The 20246-nt window shown below is 39.3% G+C and overlaps 2 protein-coding genes across 2 annotated transcripts; both read right to left on the reverse strand.

Annotated features, from left to right (window-relative positions):
• Positions 1–798: 798 nt before the first annotated feature.
• On the reverse strand, positions 799–6699 carry LOC131982065 (UDP-glucuronosyltransferase 2B16-like). The gene is made up of 3 exons (XM_059346628.1): positions 5215–6699; positions 1700–1771; positions 799–906 (listed from the first exon to the last, which is right to left on the reverse strand). Exons 1-3 carry the CDS (start codon positions 6697–6699, stop codon positions 799–801), a joined length of 1665 nt encoding a protein of 554 aa, XP_059202611.1.
• A 2712-nt stretch (positions 6700–9411) lies between these two features.
• On the reverse strand, positions 9412–19596 carry chrna5 (cholinergic receptor, nicotinic, alpha 5). The gene is made up of 8 exons (XM_059353072.1): positions 19418–19596; positions 18915–19055; positions 14892–15043; positions 14734–14778; positions 13126–13235; positions 12726–12903; positions 11944–12648; positions 9412–11325 (listed from the first exon to the last, which is right to left on the reverse strand). The coding sequence occupies exons 2-8, from the start codon at positions 19003–19005 to the stop codon at positions 11167–11169; spliced, it is 1440 nt and encodes a 479-aa protein (XP_059209055.1). The 5' UTR covers positions 19006–19055; positions 19418–19596; the 3' UTR covers positions 9412–11166.
• Positions 19597–20246: the final 650 nt, after the last annotated feature.

Raw genomic sequence — 20246 nt, forward strand, 5'->3', positions numbered from 1 at the left:
GAGAAGACACCACAGAATGCACAGGAAGTGGCTCATTATTTGAGCTGTCCGTGGGTGTAGACATAAACCTGATCTGTGTCTGTACAGGGTTTCACAAGGTGCTGTGGACTGAATGGGTGTCACCTTGCTTAAATAACCATGAAAATAATCACCATTCTTCTGTGTAAGTACATTGACAAGCGACATTTTTTACTATCTAACGTTAATTAAGTGAATCTTTGCATGCATGTTTAAGAAGAAAGGTTTAATTTGACTTTTTTTTCCTTCAAGGTGTTCTCGCAAATCAGGTCACAAGCCAAACCAATGGTGAGCATCTGTAGTGTGTACTGTCATTATAATTTTTTGCATTGTGTCACTTATTAATACAAGTTATACTACTGTTTAAATTTTACAGAATTCTTTCCAGCAAAGATACTGGCCCAACAGACAACTATAAGCGAGAACAGTGACCTTTATGTGACCTGCAGCACATTTGGCCTGAAGAAACCGACTACGGTTTATGTTTATTTGTGTAAGGATGACATTGGGAAAGATAAAAAGGTACAGAAGCAAGATCAAAATGATTCCACCTTCATCATAGAGAGAGTTGGACTTGGTCACAGTGGAAACTACAGCTGTGTTTACTCTACTGAGGAAGTAGAACCCGACAAAGTAGCCAAGAGAGGACACAACATCATTCAGATTCTGGTTATATGTAAGTATTTTCATTCATATAAAAGCATTATGTCACTGTTATTTCGCTCCACTAATTTTGTCCTTCCTTCCTCCCGCACAGCCAATTTCCTCCCTGCAGATATTTCAGTAGCTGGGCCGTCCACTGTCAGCGAGGGAGACGGTGTTGAGTTCAGATGCACTGTCTCTGACGTCCTGCCAACACTCGGTGAATGTCAACTCATCCACTCTTACCTGAGGAGGGATAAGACAATCCTCCGAGTGCAAGCTTTTAACGTCACCCGCATGGAGGCGATTTTCACCATCCAAGGTGCGATGATGAGGGATTCTGGCCATTATAGCTGCACGGTGCTTCCATCGAAATGCTTTCAAGAGCCCGAGACAACTTCCAATAACACAGTGTTACTGGAGGTCAAAGGTGAGGGTGATAGCTGCTTATGGTTACCACATGCAGTAAGAAAGAGAGGCTATTAAGCTTCAAATTATGCTTTTATTTTTTTAAAAATCAATTTTTTTTGTTGGCTTTGCAGCAAGTTTCATCTTCCAGGTGGTTGTCTCTTGTGGAGTGATTTCCCCGGTGTTATCACTGTGTCTGTGTCTGTGGTTGATCAACAAACGAGGTTAGATGATCAGAGAGAAATAAAAATAAAAATCACACAGTTTTAGAGTTCATGTTTTGTATATTTATTTATATGTATGCAATACTATCATAATCTAAAAAAAACCCATCTGCTATTAGTATTCACATGTAACCCCTACTGTATAACAATGGCTTTTCACACCAACCACATTATGAACTTGAATTTACAGTATCCATGCTTAATTTAACCCTATAATTATGTTTTTTCCTATTTCAGCAGTTTACTCAGCTCTGTCCATTCCACGGTGAGTTTTGACCCAGTTTAAGAGCATTCCCACACATTAGCACATTACCAGATAATCATTGCTGTGCTCAAAGACATTTTCAAATACAGGATGTTTATTGTGAACTAAAATATACTGGATACACAACTGAATGTTTTCTTACAGTGCGGCGACTCAGCAGGCAAATGCAGACATGGTGGAGGAGGAGCAGCAGGTGCAGACAGAGGGCGAGGATCTGGAAGCACAAGATGGTATGTTGAAGATGGAGTTACAGTAAAGGCATACCCTGGGGAGATTATAATTAAATTACATATAATGACTACTTAATCTAGCTACATTCTGGTCTGTCTAAGAGGAGACACTATAGGTAAACTAATCTACTTTACCATAAAACTTCCTTAGTTGATAACATATATTTAGACAACATATTTTGTCTTGAAAGTTTATAAAAATGTTTGTTTAAATATACAAATGTGGCATTCTTTTATTAAATATGTGCTAGTTTGCTTCTTCAATTTCTTATTCATTTTTATGCCTGGTACAACTAAATGTACATTTGTTTGGACAAATATAATGTTAACAACAAAAATATCTCATAAGAGTTTCATTTAAGAGCTGATATCTTGCCATTTTTCTGGTTTTCTTGATAATGATTTGGTTAATATCATTATTATTATTATTATTATTATTATTATTATTATTATTATTATCCAGCTCTTCTAATCTTTAGCTGTACCAGGCATTAAAATGAACAAGAAATTGAAGAAAACAATGGTCTAATAATTGTTTAGGTTTATAAGGTTTCTACAGAGGGGATCTTCTCTTTTTATCACTCCATAAATCAGAAAATACTATCAACAACCATAAAAAAAGTTCTACTAATCATGCTATGAATCTGTAAAAACCTTCCTTTAAAACATTAGAGACATCTACATATTTGTTTTAAGGGATTAAAATCATTTTTCCTCTACTATCTCCTCACACGGATCAAAACCTAAAATCCATGTAAGATTTTGGGTTTTATATGCATTCATGTGGTCATTTTGTGTGTTTATTTTAAATTATTTCCATCACAACATGTCTTCTGGTCATTGTCAAAGCACTGTGAATATGCTTATTTTTTAGGAGACTCTTTCAGCACGGACGAGGCAGATGAGTAAGAACATTCAATCATTTTAAAACAAGTTATTATTTCAGTGTCATGTTACACATTTGGCAAGTAAACCATGCTTTAAAATGTCATGTTTTAATGATGCACAATTTTAAACCACATTAGACATAATTATTAGCTTTATAAAACTGACTTTAGTTATTGAAACACTGTACATGAAAGTGAATTTTAGTTGAATAATCCTTTACAGTGTCTACAATTCTTGAAATGAAGAAATGAATACTTTCACAACATTTTCTCAGTTATCAGAATGCTGTGGCTGCTGAAGAGGACTTGACATACTCGGACTGTGACGGAGTGTACAGTTTCGTAGGTGTGTGCTGTGATAAGTACTTTTCTTTGTCTATTGATGGTCACATAGATGAGGTTGTTTATTGTATCGTTATAGAAGTACAGTTCCTCATGACAAACGTGCAGGTTTCACTATTAGTGAGTTCAGTGCCTCTCACAGGAAAACCACATTTGTATTAGTAGCAGCATGGCAGGTGTGAACAGCATTTTATAGCATGCTTTCTGACACACAGAGCTAATTCTGTCACACAAAAAAGTAGTTAACAGAAAGAGCGAAAGAAGAAAAGCAGAAGTGCCTGCAAACAGTTTCTGCTGAGCCCACTAACTAACTGAACATCTCACCCACAGATGACCCACCCCCAGCACCAGATCTAGCATGTGTGTATGCCAAGTCCATGAGAAGAAAAAAACAAAAACAGATCCAGGCCTCTGGACTTGAAGTCCTGGGTATAATGCACCCGTTTAGTTAAGTCTGTGTCACATGTCATGAGCACATCTTACATTTTACAATCAATAAATGTTTCTCCTTTCTTCTTCCTTATTGTTTTATTGTCAAATAAGCGTTAGATTACATTTAGCATTTTTAATGAAAAGAGTAAATGTTCCTGCCACTTTGGACAATCAGTGCTTTGTGAAATATTCTACGGTTTGTTTTCAACAATAAACACTGCAGGCAATGTGAATTGTGTGGATTGATTTTTGTATTAAACACTTCAGAAAGCAAAATCTTTCCTTTTGCTCTTTACATTGTCGAATTATGTAAAGCATTATGGTGTAAAACAAAATTATATATTTATAAAAATGTATGTACAGTCATGGAAAAAAATATTAGACCACCCTTGTTTTCTTCAGTTTGCTGTTCATTTTAATGTCTGGTACAACTAAAGTTACATTTGTTTGGACAAATATAATGATAAAAACAAAAATAGTTCATTAGAGTTTAATTTAAGAGCTGATATCTAGCCATTTTTCATGTTTTTTAAAAATGATTTTGGTTATTATTAAGAAAACCATAGAAAATGGCTTGATATCAGCTCTTAAATTAAACTCTTATGAGCTATTTTTGTTGTTATCATTATATTTGTCCAAACAAATGTAACCTTAGTTGTACCAGGCATTAAAATTAACAAGAAATTGAAGAAAAAGGTGGACTCATATTTTTTTCCATGACTGTATATAATATTTGTCTTAGGTTTCTCATTGTTTAATGATTCCCTGACTGACAACACATGCCAAATGCACCCACTGCTGCCAATGTCCACTCGTACAAGCAAAGAGTTCATTGACCTTATCTGATAAGAAAGGCACTCCATCAGCAGCAGTGACTATAATGACTGACCACATTCTCCAGCTGATGAGTCTGCAATCAGGAGGAACATCCAATGTATTTGTCACTGCTGCTCTCCTTCCCTCACTCTCATTACTGCTGCAGCTCCTTTGGGAAATGCAACAAAGGAGCTGATGGAAAGAATGGAGTTACGAATTTGTCAGTGAAAATTAGGGAGCAGCAGTGTGCACTGCTGTAAATATTTAGCTTCTGCACAGAGTCTATAACTGAGAGCCACTTGTAAGCTGAATTTAATAACAAAGCATTTCATTTGCAGGGGAAAAAGCCTGATCAAAGGGGGATTTAGTTAAGTTAGAGCAGAGAAGCAATTGTAAATATATATATATACTTACAATTAATAGGTACTTGAATTGCTATGAAAATATGGATGTAGTCAACATAGCAGCAAGCTACTGCAAAATGTATTTAAACTGCTCATAATAAACCAAACTGTACTGTTAGTAGCCTGCATTGAAAGCAAATGTCTCAGTTAACTTCTATTCTGATAATTTCTTCTATGTGCTTTTTGTTAAACCTGAATTTGGATTGTGTCAGACTTGGCTTTGAAGAAAGCCTCACACATACAATCTTTATCCTGTGTCGAAAACAACAAATTCCTTTCTATCATCCCCCTGCTTGGAAGGTTGGACATGAGAATACCTAATTATATTTGTATTTTTGTCTATTCAAAATATAATACATTTCTTTACAGTTAATAAACAAATCCAAAACAACATGGTGATGTCAAAAAAGAGCAAGACAGAGTATAGTGTCTTGTAATTATTTATTTATTTTTTCTTTTCAAGCATTTCTCAAGACATGCGAATCTGATCAACACAAGAGGAGGAAAAGCAATCGCTGCTACAGTAGCCAGAAAAGAAAGAACTACGTCAACAGAGTGGTAGGAGTACCAGGGCATTCTGTAGGACTCTGCTTTCAGGTGAGCTGCACCTTTGTGTCTCATGACAAACTCTATCCAGAAGAGGGCGTTATCCAGCGGCTTGATTGGCTGATCTCTGTGCAGCCTGGAGAGTCTCTGCATGTTCATCCTGTAGGAGGGCTCATTCAGGACTTCCTGTATGGCCTTAAGAAAGTTGTCGTCTTTATCCACTGTGGCTAATGTAAGAATCTTAGCTCCTCCTCTCTCTTGCAGACGCAGCAGGTTGTCGTATTGGTCGAAAAAGACAGGCAGACCCACAACTGGGACTCCGTGATAAATAGCTTCTTGAACTCCATTTGTTCCTCCATGAGCCACAAATAGTTTCATTTTTGGATGTCCTAAAAGATCATTCTGAGGCATCCAGTCGACTATTAAAGTGTTGTTGCCCAGAGAGGCTGGTCTGTCACCTTTATGCCTCCAGATGACTTTCTGAGGTAATTTAGCAAAAGTTGCAGCGATCTCTTCTGTAAGATCAGCAGGAAGTTCACTCACAAAAGTCCCCAGAGACATGATGATGACCCCATGCTCTCCAGAACTCTGCACAAACTCCTCCAGGTGTTCAGGAAGAGGTTTTGCTGGTTTACACTGGAACCCTCCCATATAGACAACGTTAGGCATGGTGGGACGGGGGAACTCAAACACAAAGTCCACTCTCATGAGCCAGATGTCTGCACCCTGTAATAACTCACTGTATCTGACTTCTGGGCCGAAGAACTCATCACAAACAGCTTGATACTGAGGGCTGATTAAAAATCCATCCTGAGCTCGCCAAATGAGAGAGAAAAGGAGATTTTGTACTCTTTGTATGAAAGTCATTTTGTCTGACAGTCCTGAGCCGGTCATTGGGACATAAGATATAGGAGAAGGTGCGATGGCCGTGTGCCCCTCTCCGCTAGTGATCCACCGCACATTATAGACCAGGGGTAGCTTCAGAGCATGAGCCAGCATTATACCTGCACCCCATGCCGGGTCTGTCAGGACCAAGTCATACTTCTTTTCCTTCAGACTACTCATCAAGGCTTTATCTTGAAACATAACAGTAGCCATTTTGCACATTATTCTATGCATGTTATACATCGCTGTAAACATCTCAACCTGCAAGCTTGCAAAGGTCAAAGCTGAGCTCTCTCCTCTTTCTATGCCAATGATCTTTTTCAGGATGGGGTTAATGAAGTCATGATTAAAGGCTTCAGCGACAGGAACTGTGATTGTCTTGTAGTGCGGGGAGTCATCATGGATGTACCAGCTCTGATTGGTTCGTACCACATCGACTGAGTGTCCTCGAGAGTGGAGAGCTTTGATCATGATGTCCATGTTCACCCAGTGGCTTCCCTCCAAAGGAAAGACCAAAATCTTCCCTCCGTGGCTAATTCTCCATGACAGGAACACGACGGATAATAAGAGAAGAAAAGCTGCATTTCCTTGGGGGGTCATCTTTAACCTGAAAGGGGGAAAAAACAGCCTTCTTAATCACGATAGACAAAAAAAACAAAACCCTCTTTAAAAGCCATACAAAGTTTTCCCTTCACAAAGGTAAATTACAAGCATTATTGATCTGAAACGTACCTGTTTTACATGAAATCTCTCCGGGAATGCATGTGCTAATGGATGTTGGTGTGAAACAGCAAAGGTACCACTGAATACATAACTACAAATTCCAGGAAAGCTTACATAAGTGGATTATGGATAAGCTTTTCCTTGGGCTTTTCTTCAGGAATGGACAACAATGTGATGTCTTTGTTGAAGCTGTGGGCACAAATTTGTACCTCCTTGTGTGAATGTTTTTATCCTGTTTCGTCTTCAGTGTTTCTCATGTATAGTCATGCTCTTCATAGAGGTAGATTTTCAAAGGTATGCTCATACTCAATAATCAATAAGATGTAAAGCCTTTGATCCCCTGGGAGAGAGCCGAGGAGATCCAAATATCCAAAAAAAAAATGCCTAATAGCTTGTCCAGGACTGTTTCTTTTACTTCAATAGTTATGTTGTTGGATTCCAAAGTCCATATAAGTTGGTTTTATTTAGGGCTGTGATGTCACAATATTCTGGTATTGATAGATTAAGTATTGATAATAATAATACACATATCATAATACTGTGTAAATTATCCACTCAAAATTGTTTTGATGAATTCAAATGATAGCATTATTTTATATATATATACACTGCGTTAATATCATTATATTTAATTCACTTGGCCCCAATAATCGTGTGATATCTTGTGATATTGTGACCCAACTGTGGTGCCATAATGTGCAAGTCAGTTGCATTGCATGTTTTTTACCTATTATAAAAAAGGAGCAAGTTGGAGACAAAACTAGAAAATTTTTTATAAAGTTGCAGATAAAGGCCGTCTTAATGTTAAATTGTTAAACTGACCAACTTGTTTTAGGAGCACTCACTTTCTGGTCTCTTCCCCTTTATTCATTCCATCCATCTTAGTTTGGTTGAAATAAAATTTAAAAAACACACATACAGTATCTCACAAAAGTGAGTACACCCCTCTCATTTCTGCAATGTTTTAATTATATCTTGTCATGGGACAACACTGAAGAAATGACACTTTGATACAATGTTAAGTAGTCACTGTAGAGCTTGGATAGCAAAGTAAATTTATTGTTACTTCAAAGTAACTCAAAATACAACAATGAATGTGTAAAATGCTGGCAACAAAAGTGAGTACACCCCAACTGTAAATGTCAAAATTGGACCCAAATGTCAATATTTTGTGTGGCCACCATTATTTTCCAGCACCGCCGTAACCCTTTTAGGCATGGAGTTCACCAGAGCTTCACAGGTCGCCGCTGGAATCCTCTTCCACTCTTCCATGATGACATCACGGAGCTGGTGGATGTTGGAGACCTTGCGCTCCTCCACCTGCCGTTTGAGGATGCCCCACAGATGTTCAATAGGGTTTAGGTCTGGGGACATGCTTGCCCAGTCCATCACCTTCACCCTCAGCTTCTTTAGGAAGGCAGTGGTCGTCTTGGAGGTGTGTTTGGGGTCGTTATCGTGTTGGAATACTGCTCCGCGGCCCAGTTTACGGAGGGAGGGGATCATGCTCTGCTTCAGTATTCCACAGTACATGTTGGCATTCATTGTTCCCTCAATGAACTGTAGCTCCCCAGTGCCAGCAGCAATCATACAGCCCCAGACCATGACGCTACCACCACCATGCTTGACTGTAGGCAAGACACACTTGTCTTTGTACTCTTCACCTGGTTGCCGCCACACACGCTGGACACCATCTGAACCAAATATGTTTATCTTGGTTTCATCAGACCACAGGACATGGTTCCAGTAACCCATATCCTTAGTCTGCTTGTCGTCAGCAAACCTTTTGCGAGCTTTCTTGTGCATCTTTTTTAGAAGAGGCTTTTTCCTGGGACGACAGCCATGCAGACCAATTGAATGCAGTGTGCGGCGTATGGTCTGAGCACTGACAGACTGACCCCCCACCCCTTCAACCTCTACAGCAATGCTGGCTGCACTCATACGCCTGTTCTCCAAAGCCAACCTCTGAATATGACGCTGAGCGCGCGCACTCAACTTCTTTGGTCGACCATGGCGAGGCCTGTTTTGAATGGAACTTGTCCTCTTAAACCGCTGTATGGTCTTAGCCACCGTGCTACAGCTCAGTTTCAGGGTGTTGGCAATCTTCTTATAGCCTAGGCCATCTTTATGTAGATCAATAATTCTTTTTTTTAGATCCTCAGAGAGTTCTTTGCCATGAGGTGCCATGTTGAACTTCCTGTGACCAGTATGAGAGTGAAAATACCTAATTTAATACACCTGCTCCCCAATCACACCTGACACCTTGTTACACTAACTAGTCGCATTACACAGGGAGGAAAAATGCCTAATTGGTCCCAATTTAGGCTTAATTTTGAGATTTTCACTTGGGGTGTACTCACTTTTGTTGCCAGCATTTTACACATTCATTGTTGTATTTTGAGTTACTTTGAAGTAACAATAAATTTACTTTGCTATCCAAGCTCTACAGTGACTACTTAACATTGTATCAAAGTGTCATTTCTTCAGTGTTGTCCCATGACAAGATATAATTAAAACATTGCAGAAATGAGAGGGGTGTACTCACTTTTGTGAGATACTGTACATATATTCTTTAGCTGTGCTTCTTTTAGTTTATTTTTTTATCTACAGTCCATATTAAGCGTAGCAGTAATTTGGGACTGGAATGTCCCAGATTTTCTCACTATAATCATGGATGTGTTTGTGTAGGTTGTTGCTCCAGCTGTAATGTGAAGACATGGCCATGCAGAGGCAGCGCAGGCTCAGCCAAAGACTGAGCTGCTGGAGCACAGAGAGAGTCTTCTGGTGCTTGGATACGTTAAAAGTGGTGTCGTAAAAACTGAGGCCCTTCTCATCTGAGGTATCTACATGTCATTCAACTATTAAGACTGATTTGGAAATGTTATGAGCCTAATTTTTCACTTTTGATGGAGCAAGGCTTTCTGCTGTGCTAAAAACAACCTAGACACACAGCATCTCTGCACTGATCTGTTACTAAGGATCGTCTTACAGTCTGTGTAAGGAATGCAGAATCTGCCCTCAGGCCTGCCAGGGAAACTCATGTCTGGGCAAGAAACCCTCCCTCTATTCCCACGCTCAGTCAGCAGAATGAATAGAGAAACTATTACACAATGTGTGTCCTTCAAGAGGTGTGGTACAGGTCTTTTATTGGGAGAAATATGTGGCTCTATTCTCATCTCCTTGTCCTTGCCCTTTATCACATTTGTGAGAGTAGAATTACAGAAAAGCAACGTTGAACCATCACTTTTATTTGATGTATGCTCTACAGATAAAGTGGTCATTTTTCCAAACTCTAGATATACTGGATATGCAGACATAGTAAAATAAGAACAAAGGTCTTCTCCTATCTATTGCGTGTGTGTTTCTGTCTAACTGGGCAGCTAGCTGCCATATAACTGCTCTTACAGCAATAAATAAAGTTTTATTGAAGTGAATTGGTGTTCATCAATGTACCCTGCAACCACCATAATCACAACAGCTATTAGATCTAAATGATCCCGTGAGGACGTTATCATGCTATTTCATATCTACGAATCCCTATCAGACCCAAATATGTTTTTTCTTTCTCTGCTTTGGTCCTTGGGGAAATATGTTTCATTATTAATCAAAGTAAGGACAACTATTATGAAGACATGCTGTACAACCTCTTTTTTCTTTGATGTACTTGTCAATTTATTTGTATTTATTCTAAATTACGATGGATTACTATAAGTTTCTTTTTTTATTTCAATTTTAATTTGTACTTATTTTTTTATTTTCTCACCTTAAAATATGGGGATTGGGTGTATATATATATGATGCCTGCATCACGTTATGCTATTTTGCTTTATTCCTTTATTTATTTTCGCTTTTAAACTGAAAGATGAAATAACTTTATATGATAGTGAACAAAGTACTGTACATGTAAGATGAAAATTTTAAATAAATAAAAAGTGAGAAAAAAGAGGTAAATCTCCACTCTATGATGCCAGCAAGTTTGTGAAATGAATGTATTGAAATGTATGTGTGAAATGTAGACAAAAATGGATGGAGCATGGTTGATTTTTCTTATCGTAGGTAATACATCATTTGAGTCCTTTCATTTATCTTTAAACTTAGAAATACAGGATTTAAAATATCTCTTAAAGAACAAAAAAAAGTCTCTGTGAGATACACTCAGCAAACAAGGCCCCAAATCTGCAGCTTGATCTCTGGCACAGCTGTGGCTTACAGAATGACTGTGGATGAGCAGAGCAGGACCAAATCTGAGAGGTAATCCCAGTATCTCAGTCTTTTAAATGTCAAATAACACCCATAATGAGCTGTTGATGTGCTTTCCCCCCGTGGTGGTTCGCTGAACTGTGGCTCTTAGAGGGTACTTCCAGCATGGTTAGGGACAATGATGCTGGCCCATTTGTAAATAACCGGGATGAAGAGGAGAGCAGAGCCCAGGATGGACACCAACAGGAAGGCCCAAAGAAACATTCGATCCAGGACCTGGGCTACAAATTTCCAGTCTTGAACCACCTGAAACAAAAACAAAGAAAAGCACATGTCAGTCTCTGACATTAACTCAATAGTTATGCACGAAGTAAACTACATTTTTATCATTTATGTGCTGAGTAACACACAGTAAGATCTAATCTAATTCTATTCCCAAAATCATCTGTTAATAATCATAACTCCTAAAACATAAATCCAGTTGACACAAAACTTAGTACAGAGATCCACCTCTTTACACTCTACAAATATGTCTCAAAATATTCTGAAACATCCCAGAAACTGTAATTCAACCACTAGGGGGTGCCTCAAATGCTAAAAATGGTTGTGGAAAACACAAATCAGGATATGGCAATAAATCAATGACATTTGTCCAAAAATCACAAACACTCAGTGAATATTTCTTTATTTAAGCTGCTGAAATAGGTCCCCGACACGTTTTCTAAATTGACCAATAGGAGGGGACTGCATTGCCGAAGAAGAGTGTGGCCCGGCACAAATTTGGTTATAAATGAATGAGCGTCTTTCCAATTGTCCGAAAATTTAGTCAGAAATTGTCAAAGGTCTTGATTGTGGCAACACTGTTTTATTTGTCAGTGATAGTATGGGACAATTTTTTTTTTTTTTTTTTTTTTTTAAACTCACCTCTCTGACTTCATTTTCCTTAACCACATGCATTGTTATGTAGCGAATAGAATCCAAGGCTGCTTGTAGGTTATGTCTGTTGTAGAGCAGAGGTGTCAGTTCAGGTGCTCTGGAGTCCTTCGTCATGCCCTGTCCTACTGCTGCTCCTCCTCCTCCTCTGGCTACTCCAGCTGCAGCGTAACGGTCCGCATGGCTGCGCATGCACAGCAGCTTGGGCAGTCGATGCAGGAAGATCCTCCTCACCCAGGGTGCCATGCCATGATGTGTCGAAGAGGAGCGATGGTGGATGTTAATGGCAAAGACGGTGATGATGATGGAGAGCGTGACGAAGATCATAGTGAAGACCAAGTACTCCCCGATGAGAGGGATAGCCTTTGAAGAGGAGGGAATGATCTCCTCAATGACCAGGAGGAAAACTGTGAGCGACACCAGGACTGAGGTGCAGAGGGAGATCTTCTCGCCTCCGTTGGAGGGCAGATAGAAGACGAGGATGGTGAGGAAGGAGAGGCCAATGCAGGGGATGATGAGGAAGAGGGTGTAGAAAAGAGGCAACCTGCGGATGATGAAGAAGTAGGTGATGGTGGGATAGGAAGAGCTGCTGTCTGTCCTCAGACCACGGCTGCCTGTGGCCTTCACTATCTCCCATTCACCGTTGTCAAAATAGTCCCGTTTGTCCACATGGAAGTCCTCCAAAATTATGTCCACCTGTTAAATACAGAGTTAAATCTCATGTCAATCACTGCACATGACTAACACTTACATACTGTGGAACAGAGACTCACCTGGGAGCCATCATATGTCCAGGAGCCAAACTTCATCGAACAGTTCTGGAGATCAAAAGGGAAGAAGGTGACATCAATGGTGCAGGCTGACTTGTAATTGGCTGGGGGTGTCCATGTTATGGTTCCATCATACTTAACAACTGCTTTGGTGACAGTGCCCTCAAAACGCCCATCTGAACTGTTGAAAGAAATAACTCATTTATTCATCAAATAGATGAACTGAAATTCTTATTAATATTATTATGTTATGGTCATTGTTAGAACTTCACACAGAGCTGCATGTTTTTTTCAAGGTCTACATGATCTTCTACACTAAGAGAAGTTTTCTATCATATTAATTTTAGAAAATTTGAAATGCAGGACATCTATGTAATTTCCTTCCATATATAGTGACACATACTTATCATATAGTACAACGTCAGGGAGCCAGATCCTGTCGGAGGGAACTCGGATAATTGTGATGCCCTGATAGTCGTCAGGGTTCCATCTGAGTTTTCTGTCAATCCACTCCTACATAAAGAAAATAAATGTTTTACAAACTCTAAAAAACTGTATTATTACCCAGTTAGCTAAATAGCTAAGTCTTCAGCTTTTGCCTTTTCTAGTTTTACTGTGACTTTTAGCTCCATTAGCTAGTTAACGGCAGTTAGCCAGCAAATCTTAGCTAGTTAGAAAACTAACAAAGTCCTAATCAGTAACTATCTCAATTAAACACGTTTTTTCCAGAGCCGATGATGAAAGTAGCTAAAGAGCCATTGCTTACTTCTCATTGCTCTTTAATGTTGCGTATGTGCAGTACCGTTTGGACAGAGCCTGTGGATAGCGACAATAGGGGCTTAAAAGGAAAATAAATGATTTGTTGTCTTGAAATGAGAATACTGATATTACACTAAGAAGCTAAAGCTAACAACTGGCTAACTTAGCTTAGCACCATTAATGAAAACAAGGTAACAGCTAGCCTGGCTCTTTGGTAACTAAATTAATAAAACAACACATGTATCATATTTGTTTAACTCATAAAAAAAAACTAAAGTGTTGAATTTGTGAATGAGTGAATGAGAAATTGTTGTTTCAAAGGGGTTAGGCATAGACTTATAGGGTACAATGTCTTAATAAATTAGCTTTAAAGGTGCTGGTAGGGGCACCTTTGGATGAAGCAAGGCTAGCTGCTGGTGGTAGCTTAATATTTACTGAGTGACATTCTTCTTGCCTTCTTGGCAAGAAAGCTTTTAAACAGTTTTCAGATGTAAAGCTTTCCTCTGTAATCTGTATTTTGTGTAATCTGTTATACAGCACTTTGCCCAGCTCCTGTCCACAGGGAAGGGCATGGACAAGCAAAATACTGCAGAATTTACTGTTATTAGATTACTAATGAGAAATTATATTTGATTTCACTTATACATAATCAGTACATTGTGATAGAATGATCTGGATTGGATTGAGGCCTAAACCAGTGTATAGAAAAATTAAACTCAGTTTTCTTTTGCTAAATCAAAAAGGTGACCGCCACAGAAAGGACACACAATTACTAAATCTGACATTCTTTGCAAATGACATGTATGATAGATAGATATAACTACAGGGGCCATTGCCCTTTCGTCGCCATTTACCTATGATGCAATCCATCACTGTGAAAGGATGCAACTGACCCGAATGGCAGAGCCTGGTCTGTGGGGATAATTCAAAAGATGCATGACAGACAGGACACCCAAGACCATGAATAAGGCTGACAGGAGAAGGGGAGGGCTGTGAGGCGGCTTGTGTGGGCAGGTGTGTGGGCACAGGGCCGAAAGGACTCATATAGATGAGGACTGTCAGTGAAATGCCACCAGACCAGATTAAAAAGGGGTGACTGCTTGCCTCCAAATGCCATGTAATGCCAGAGGTTGTTTAAGAATATTTCTTCGAACGTAAATAAAAACAGCCATATCCCAACAATTTAACCTACATATCACTGATGATGATGATGCAATGTGATGATAAAGGTTAGATGTGTAGTTCTACTTGCCTGTTTCATCCACACATTGGTTGTCATTCGCTGATTTTTCTCATCCTAGAATGGTGAAAAAACAAAAGTAAACAATTCAATTGAAGATGTAGCAGAGTAACACATCAGTGACATATATTCATAAACAATATGAATAACCATTGCTTTTCTGTCCTCACCACATCAACTAACTGGGAGATGGCCAGTCCAAACTTCACACGGATCGTCTGGTTTAGGTATTCCACTGGACGGACCCATTTCTGGTAGCTTCCAAAGAGGTATTTAAACAGCTTATCCTCTGCTTTTGCAAAGGAGGAGAGTTTTGGAACCCCTGAAATGTGTAAAAATATAAAGTTAAATGGAAATATTTTAGATTATTCAGCAAATACAAGTGCACCTTCGATTTATTAACTAGCCCCATGCTTGATAATGAATCCCTTTTCAGCTCTGATTCAAGCACTGCTCTCAAACAACACTGATTCACCTCTCTGACCTTACTACAGTGTTTATGTCATCTAGAGTTTCTAGATGTGACCTAGAAGCTTTGGTTTCAAGAGGGGAAGAAACTAAAGCTAAACTAAAGCTTGGACCCAAATACACACGCAATATACAATGGCATTAAGAATACTTATAATATATAATGTATGAAAGCCTGAAAATCAATGCCAAAATCACTAGATTTGACTGCTGTCTTCTATTCACCAGGAACAGAGAACACAAGTGCTCTTTATTCAGTTAAGTGTCTGTAATGGAGCCATTATAAAAAAGGATAATATTCAGTATAGCAGTCATGAGTGGAGTATATTGAGTGTTAGTTTGGTCTGTTTTTATACCATTTGGCTGCCTGCCTGTCAACAAGAGCCAACATAATTAGGTTTTCTCTTAGTGCTGCACACTGTCTAGCTAACAATACACAGTATGCATCTCCAAGGATTTCTAGAGTGTTGTGTTTATGTTGTCACTTTTCCAGAGTATAGCTGCAAGCAATTATCACATAAACAAAGCACTCTAGAAACAATGCACTGCAAACAAACTTGAGGAATGTTGTACCAACTAAGTCATTTTAATTGAGTAGGAGTGGCGAAAGCACTACGGAGATTTGGCCTGCTTCCTATTTGCAACACGTCCTTCATTACAGTAAGAAACCTCAAACTGGCCTTTTTTTTTAACCTGTTTTGTGACTCATCACTGATTGTAAATAAAGCATGCAAGCTCATTTCATCATGCATGAATGTATTTTAAAACTCTGCTATCCAGTGGATCTGGGGAGAACTAGTGTACGTTTTATAAAAATAAACATAGGATATGGTAATTGGGACAGTCATGTGCGTTGATGTGTCTGAAAGGTCAATAGCTGCAGGTCGTATTGTTGTATGCAAATCAGAAGTACAGATGGGCTATTTGTAATTTTAGAGTGAACAACACCAAAACTCCTAAAGTCTTTGGAAGATATAAAGTCCTGAACAAAAACCAGAGGATCCATAACCTTTGTAATCATGATCCCTTGGGAGCCAAGTACCATATTTTGTTTGAATGTAGGAATGTAAGCATAATTATACAGAAGGATATTTGCCAAAGTATTCTTTAAACCTCCCATTTATGTTTAAATTAATTTTGTTATTACAATGAGATAAGCCAAAAGCTATTTGTAAATCAGAGGCCTTCCTGTCCTTCCTGCCATAATTTTATTATTGTATGTTTGTGCTCCGTATCATGTGACCATGGTTCCGAGCCACATAAATAAGTAAAAAATGAAAATAAAATGAAATGAAAAAGGAATGAATTGAGCCCAAAATGTGTGCAAATATTTCTTGGGCTGACATAAAAGTATAAGCTTAGACATGTGATTATTGCATTCTGTGCATCTACAAGATGAATGTAACTGCCCAGTTTTATATAGCAGTGACACTGTTTTAATCAGTTGAACTGCTGCATTGTTCTGCTGAAGCGGAGCTCCTCCACAGTGTAGAAAAAATATTGATTAGATTTGAATTACACACCATTTCTTTCATCCAGCTCTTTAAATCATTCACCAATGCGGTTATAAACACAATTTATGGATGGAGAATGTGGCTGGAAATGAACAACAAGACTGACCACAAATGTATGGTGTCACCCTCTCAGTGTGCACGAATCAATAACAACAAGGCTGCAACACCCCCAATCAATGACTGTGTGATAAGCAAATTCATCATCTCCTCAGCCTCTCCCACACTATCACCAGAATCTTGCTCGACTAAAAATTCAAGCTGCAGAGTCTGTTGGATTCAACATTACTCTGTTTAGTGTATGATAACTGGAATGCATAGAATCAGAAATACACAGAGATAATGTATGTGCTATAAGGTAAAGGACATTTTTCATTTGCACCTCATGTTGAGTAAAATTAATATTTAATGTTGGCTCATTTTCAAGGAGACCCCAGTCAATGCTGTGTGTCAGGTGCAATGGACAGCGTGACAAAAGGTATATCAATATAAATAAAACATGAAATGTATAATGTATGTGAAGTGTGTTACCATACAGATGGTGAGGATCACAGTGAGATGACACGTTGCTACAGCCGGCCAAATATGCAAAACATCAATAACAGAAAGAGAGCAAGACAAACCAATAGGCTTTATAGCAGAAACCCATAAGTTTCATACACATATTAACATAAGCATAAACACATACTGTAAACATGCATACAAGCACGTTGAGTTAATACGTAATGTACATGCACTCAAGTATACACACACTGTCATGGCAACAGTGTTTCTCTCTTCCCCCTCTCCTGCTAATACATGCGGTTAATCTCTGTGTTGTGCATAGTGTAATAACCTCTCCCATCACTCCACACACTCTGTTCCTCACCTGCCCACAAGCCATCCCTATAGAGTTTACTGCTTCAGCACATCACCTCAGTATATATACAACAAAGGACAGCTATCAGTTACTCCGAACCCCTTTTATTATTTTGTTCGTTTCTGTTGTTGCCTGTGTTTTGATGACTCTTTTTCTGTTCCTTTTTCTCCACTGCCTGCAAGCCTCATATCATTGCAGAGTATAACTGACTTGGCCTTTCAAACAGAAGTGTCTGAAAACCAAACATGTCTCATGAAAGCCAAAATGACTCGTTCAATGAAAGTAAACCCACATATAGTTTATCTGGCATTATGTTGTCAGTGCACACTATTTTGAGCTCAGTCACTCAGTCTACCAACATTCTCCCTACCTTCTAGCAGCCACACTAAGGAGGCTGAAATTTGGCATGGAGGTCAAGTGTTTGTCTTTGAGGGTGTGTGTTTGTTGATACATCAGCTACCACATCGAAGTGGCCTATTCACAAAAAGGCACATAACTTCCAAATGGATTCCCTGACCTTGTACAAGGTTATTTTCATAAGGTTGGTCACAAGCCAAAGGACAGCTGAGTAATTATTCATGCCAACTGGCAAAAAGAGGGACTGGCAGCAGGAGTGACCATGAAAAAAAGTTGCATAACAGATCCACGAATCTTTGCCAAACTCTTGAACCATTTGTTGTAGAGTTCCTTTTTCATTATTGACGGTTTGCCCCACCCCTGATACACCCTCACTTCCAAAACCATTTGTCATAGAGCCTTGCAGGAGGCGTCATTGGACCCAGTAGAGAGGCTTTTTGTGTATGACAGCATTAACGCCTGGAAGCATGTGCAAACATTGCTGCAGCTATTGCAAATATTCAACTGTTTAAATCTTGCATAAGCAACTCTGCCAACACGCAATTGTCTTGAGCTGTCCTGAGATGTCAACACAGTCATAACCAACTGCATCTTCCAAATCCAATTTTGAAGCAAAATCATTTGTAAATCCCCATGAAGTGAACCAGAGGATGAGCTCCAAGTGTAATGAGACAAATCTCAAATGACTCACTTACTTTATATATTTTAGCTCAATCATCACATCGTCCATGCAGCTAAAACCATTGACTGCCTAAAAATGGTGTGTAACTGTAACAATATGAGAAGGTTAGTGATTACAATGACACCAATACTTTTTGTTTGACTTGGCAAGCTATCTGCACTCTTCAGTGATCATCTGCCAATTTCTACATCTTCTTTCTGTTTCTACATATCCACTAGAGACCAACTTATCTTCGATTATGCCATCTGTCACGCAGAGGCTATTACATCCCACCACAGTAATTTGATGAGGCATTCCCAGTCCTTGAGAAACTTACGCAGTGAGTGGCACAGGTGGCAGCAACACAGCAGCGGCAGCAGCAGCAGCAGTGCGAGAGAGGTGGCTGCCCCTCCTGCTCTCAGCATCATATCAGAGGTGGCACTGGATCCACGCAGCTGGTCCCTCGGGCATCACAGAGCTGGAAATAAATATTAAAAACAGCAGTTAATAAAAAGTGTAGCTTTTGTGTAAAAATAGGCAAAGAGCAGAGCTATTAAGAGTATGCTTTTATAATGTCTTATGTTAAGGGTTCAAATCCCAAAGCAGCCACCCCTGCTCCCATATAGAAAAGCCACATGCAATCAAATTTAATGATTTCAGTAAATGGGCTGCTCGAAGCTAAAAAATCCTGATTTTGTCTAGACTATACAACAAATTGCATTCATCATACAGCATCCTGCACAAGCCAAGGATGCACTCTACTCTCACCTTGCTAACCTGACCCTCTCCAAGGTAATTAATACATTTCATACAGTAACCATGCAAATAGTGTATAAATACCTGCTGTGAGTGTCTTCCATTAACACACGATCCGAAGAGGATGCAGTGTTGGAGGCGGTGGGAGTCTTGACGACAGCGACAGTGCTGCTCTAGCTCTCCTCCATTCCATGCAGGTTCTTTCTCTCGCCTCATACAGATGCTGCTTCACTCCCTGCTGCCTCCAATTGTGAACAGGCAACGCATCCTCATCTCCTCCTCCTCCTCCTACAGAGAGCCCGCCCCATTCACCCCCTCACACCCCCCACCCCCCCCCACCCCACCCCCCCTTTCTCTGAGCATTCTCGTGGTCAATAATCACAGGGATAGTCGCCCCCTCCATGCAGCCACCTCGCTGCTTCTCAACAGCAGCATTAGGGAATGACAACTGCTCTGCCACTGAGATTCTGCTCGTAATGTCATGCTACATTTTGTACCTCTCTCAGTTTCTCTCGTTGTATCTTTGAGCGTGTGTGCTTCCATGGCGACGGCATATTGTGGGACCCAGAGATGCTATATGGGATGAGAGGGGAGAAAAAAAGATATATATATATCCAGCTTGTGTTGAAAAAAGCCATTTGCACCATCACCTCTGACTACTTATTTGGATTATGATCTTGTTTTTCAGTTTTTATTTCTTCTCTTGTAAAACACAGTTTTTTTAGGGAATGAAAGAGCATAATAGGGCAATTTTTTCCTAAAATAAGGTTAGTGAGCAAGTTTCAGAGGCTGAGTGTAAAACCGATCTTGTTGCATCAATATGACATGCTCCCTTTTCAATATTGCATGCAAGAATCAAAGTTAAGTTCTACTGTGTATTTTATAAAATATAAAAAAGGGTGTGAGCGAATAC

Source organism: Centropristis striata, chromosome 2 (genome assembly GCF_030273125.1).
Source record: "Centropristis striata isolate RG_2023a ecotype Rhode Island chromosome 2, C.striata_1.0, whole genome shotgun sequence".
Lineage (NCBI taxonomy): Eukaryota > Metazoa > Chordata > Actinopteri > Perciformes > Serranidae > Centropristis > Centropristis striata.